At 58.5% G+C, this 2,706-nt stretch overlaps 1 protein-coding gene across 1 annotated transcript; it reads left to right on the top strand.

Annotated features, from left to right (window-relative positions):
• The first annotated feature begins 511 nt into the window (after nt 1-511).
• Nucleotides 512-1,847, top strand: LOC123182007 (probable carboxylesterase 15). Its single transcript, XM_044594440.1, has one exon. It carries the CDS (start codon nt 592-594, stop codon nt 1,660-1,662), a length of 1,071 nt encoding a protein of 356 aa, XP_044450375.1. The 5' UTR covers nt 512-591; the 3' UTR covers nt 1,663-1,847.
• The last annotated feature ends 859 nt before the right edge of the window (nt 1,848-2,706 follow it).

Below are 2,706 nucleotides of genomic sequence, written 5' to 3'. Positions count from 1 at the left end.
TCTATTCTACTATATATTCTGCTGTTGGTAGTGAGAAACAAGTGATTCCCCGACCCCGATCTGTGACTGACCAAGTTGTAGTAGCCGAGTCCACGGCACGGTCTCGAACCCCTAGTTCAGTGTGCAGACTTTGGTACTGCGTGTTTACAACATGAGAACGACCTTCATAAAATCATAAGCAAACTTATAAAATGTTTTTTTTCGAAGGACCCCCTCCCGTGTCTCGAAACCAACACGTCCACATCATATCTCGGTCGCGGCCTACGCGCCTCACACAAGTCCACGCGACACACGACCTAATTGGCCCTTCTCGGCGCCACCTTTTTTACCAGCTCCAACTGCACTGCCGCCACAACAATTCCGATCAAATTCCCTGCCACCCGCTCCGAAATTTCCCTCCAAAAAATTCAACGGCAAAGCGCGACGCGACCACCTTAACGATCGCTGCTCCGCCACCGCCACCGCCTATAAAACTCCACCTCCTCCCCTGTTGCCACCACCAAACCATCACACGGTACTCTCACACGGTACTCTACAGTCTACACACGACCCGCACTGTAGAGCGTGTAACCTACACCACAGCGACGGCCGATGGCCCCCGCCGCCGCATCGCAGCACCAGGCCACCACCGTGGCGCCGACGAGCGGCCGCAAGGTGGTGGACGAGGTGTCCGGCTGGCTGCGCGTCATGGACGACGGCAGCATCGACCGCACCTGGACGGGCCCGCCCGAGGCCCTGCCGCTCATGCAGCCGGTGCAGCCCTACGCCGTGCCCCGCGACGGCCACACGCTCCACGACCTCCCCGGGGAGCCCAACCTCCGGGTGTACCTCCCCGAGGTCGACGCGGGCAGCGTCGGCCGCCTCCCCGTCATCGTGCAGCTCCACGGCGGCGGCTTCTGCATCTCCCACCCGTCCTGGGTCCTGTACCACCACTTTTACGCCCGCCTCGCGTGCGCCGTCCCCGCCGTGGTGGTCACCGCCGAGCTCCCGTTAGCCCCGGAGCAACGCCTTCCTGCCCAGATACACACTGGTGTCGACGTGCTCCGCCGGCTGCGGTCCATCGCCATGTCCGACGAAGGCTCTCTCGACGACCCCGCGGCCGAGCTCCTCCGCAAGGCAGCGGACATGTCCCGCGTGTTCCTCGTCGGGGACAGCTCCGGTGGCAACCTCGTCCACCTCGTGGCCGCGCGCGTTGGTGAGGACGGCGCGGACGCCTGGGCGCCCCTCCGCGTCGCCGGCGGCATCCCGATCCACCCGGGGTTCGTGCGCGCCACGCGGAGCAAGTCGGAGCTGCAGGACACGCCGGACTCGGTGTTCTTCACGCTGGACATGCTGGACAAGTTCCTGGCCATGGCGCTGCCGATGGGCGCCACCAAGGACCACCCGTACACGTGCCCGATGGGCCCGACAGCGCCGCCGCTGGAGTCCGTCCCTCTGCCGCCGATGCTGGTGGCCGTCGCGGAGAAGGACCTCATCCGCGACACTAACCTCGAGTACTGCGACGCGCTGCGCGCCGCCGGCAAGGAGGTGGAGGTGCTCATCAACCGCGGCATGAGCCATTCCTTCTACCTCAACAAGTTCGCCGTCGACATGGACCCTACCACCGGGGAGCGAGCCCAGGAGCTTATCGACGCCATCAAGAGCTTCGTTGCCCGCCACTAATAATAAAGCATCAAAAAGCATATAGTATCCCACACGTGCCGCACTGCATATAGTAACAGGTGTGTCTGCCATTAAGTCCATCGACCTAGTATGTGTGAGTTTTACGTCCATATATACGTGATGGCTTCTGGATTGTATACGGTCGCCTCGTCTGTTATTCAATAAACACCATTGCTTAATTATCAGTGTATGCGTCCAGAGTCTTTCGTTATCAGGCCATCTCCAGCAGCATTCGTGATCAGTGTTGTTTCATGTCATTGTAATAACCACTCATAATCATGGGAAGTGTTTGCAATACTGATTATGCAAAATTTAGCCATTGTTGTCGTGAAAGTGTCACGGCAGATGTCTTCATGGAAGGACTTATTGGTGGGTTGAACTCGGGCGGGTCGTGCACGCTGAGCCGTCTCGATGATGTCGGTGCAGATGTCCGGCTCAGGGCCCGATTCGCCTATCTTGCCGATAAAGACGTGGATTCCGCCGAAGGGGACCCGGTACTCATACTCAACTGAGCTGGCCTCGGGGCCCCAGCCTGCATCGTCGATGTAGAGCTTGCCGCGACGACTCTTGGTCATCCGACCCACAGCGTATCCCTTGATCCCTTCGAAGCTGCCCTTCAAGCACTCAAAACCACTGTGCGCGGGCCCCACGGTGGGCGCCAACTGTCGTGGAAGTGTTATGGCAGATATCCGTATGGAAGGACTTAGTTGTGGAGCCATTGCGACGAGGTTAGCTTAAAGGGGTTAAACGGGACAAAGGACACGAGGAATTTATACTGGTTCGGCCCCTTGCGGTGAAGGTAAAAGCCTAATCCAGTTTGAGGTGGTATTGCTAGGGTTTCGATTACCAGGGAGCGGATACGCTTTACCCGACTTTCGATCTGTTGTTTCTTGCCCTAAGCCGCTGCCGAGTCGTCCCCTTACATACATGGGTTGACGGCCCTGCGGCTACAGAGTCCCGGCCAGCTCATACAAACATGTCGGCTCGGTGATTATCTTACGTACCTATAATACAAGTTGCATAACAATGTCGGTTTATACTCAT

This window comes from Triticum aestivum, chromosome 1D (genome assembly GCF_018294505.1).
Source record: "Triticum aestivum cultivar Chinese Spring chromosome 1D, IWGSC CS RefSeq v2.1, whole genome shotgun sequence".
NCBI lineage: Eukaryota > Viridiplantae > Streptophyta > Magnoliopsida > Poales > Poaceae > Triticum > Triticum aestivum.
This window is presented reverse-complemented; position numbering and strand designations above follow the sequence as displayed.

Bases quoted from the DNA above. Each gene is read 5' to 3' on its own strand.
- LOC123182007 (XM_044594440.1), top strand. From the start codon at position 592: ATGGCCCCCGCCGCCGCATCGCAGCACCAGGCCACCACCGTGGCGCCG.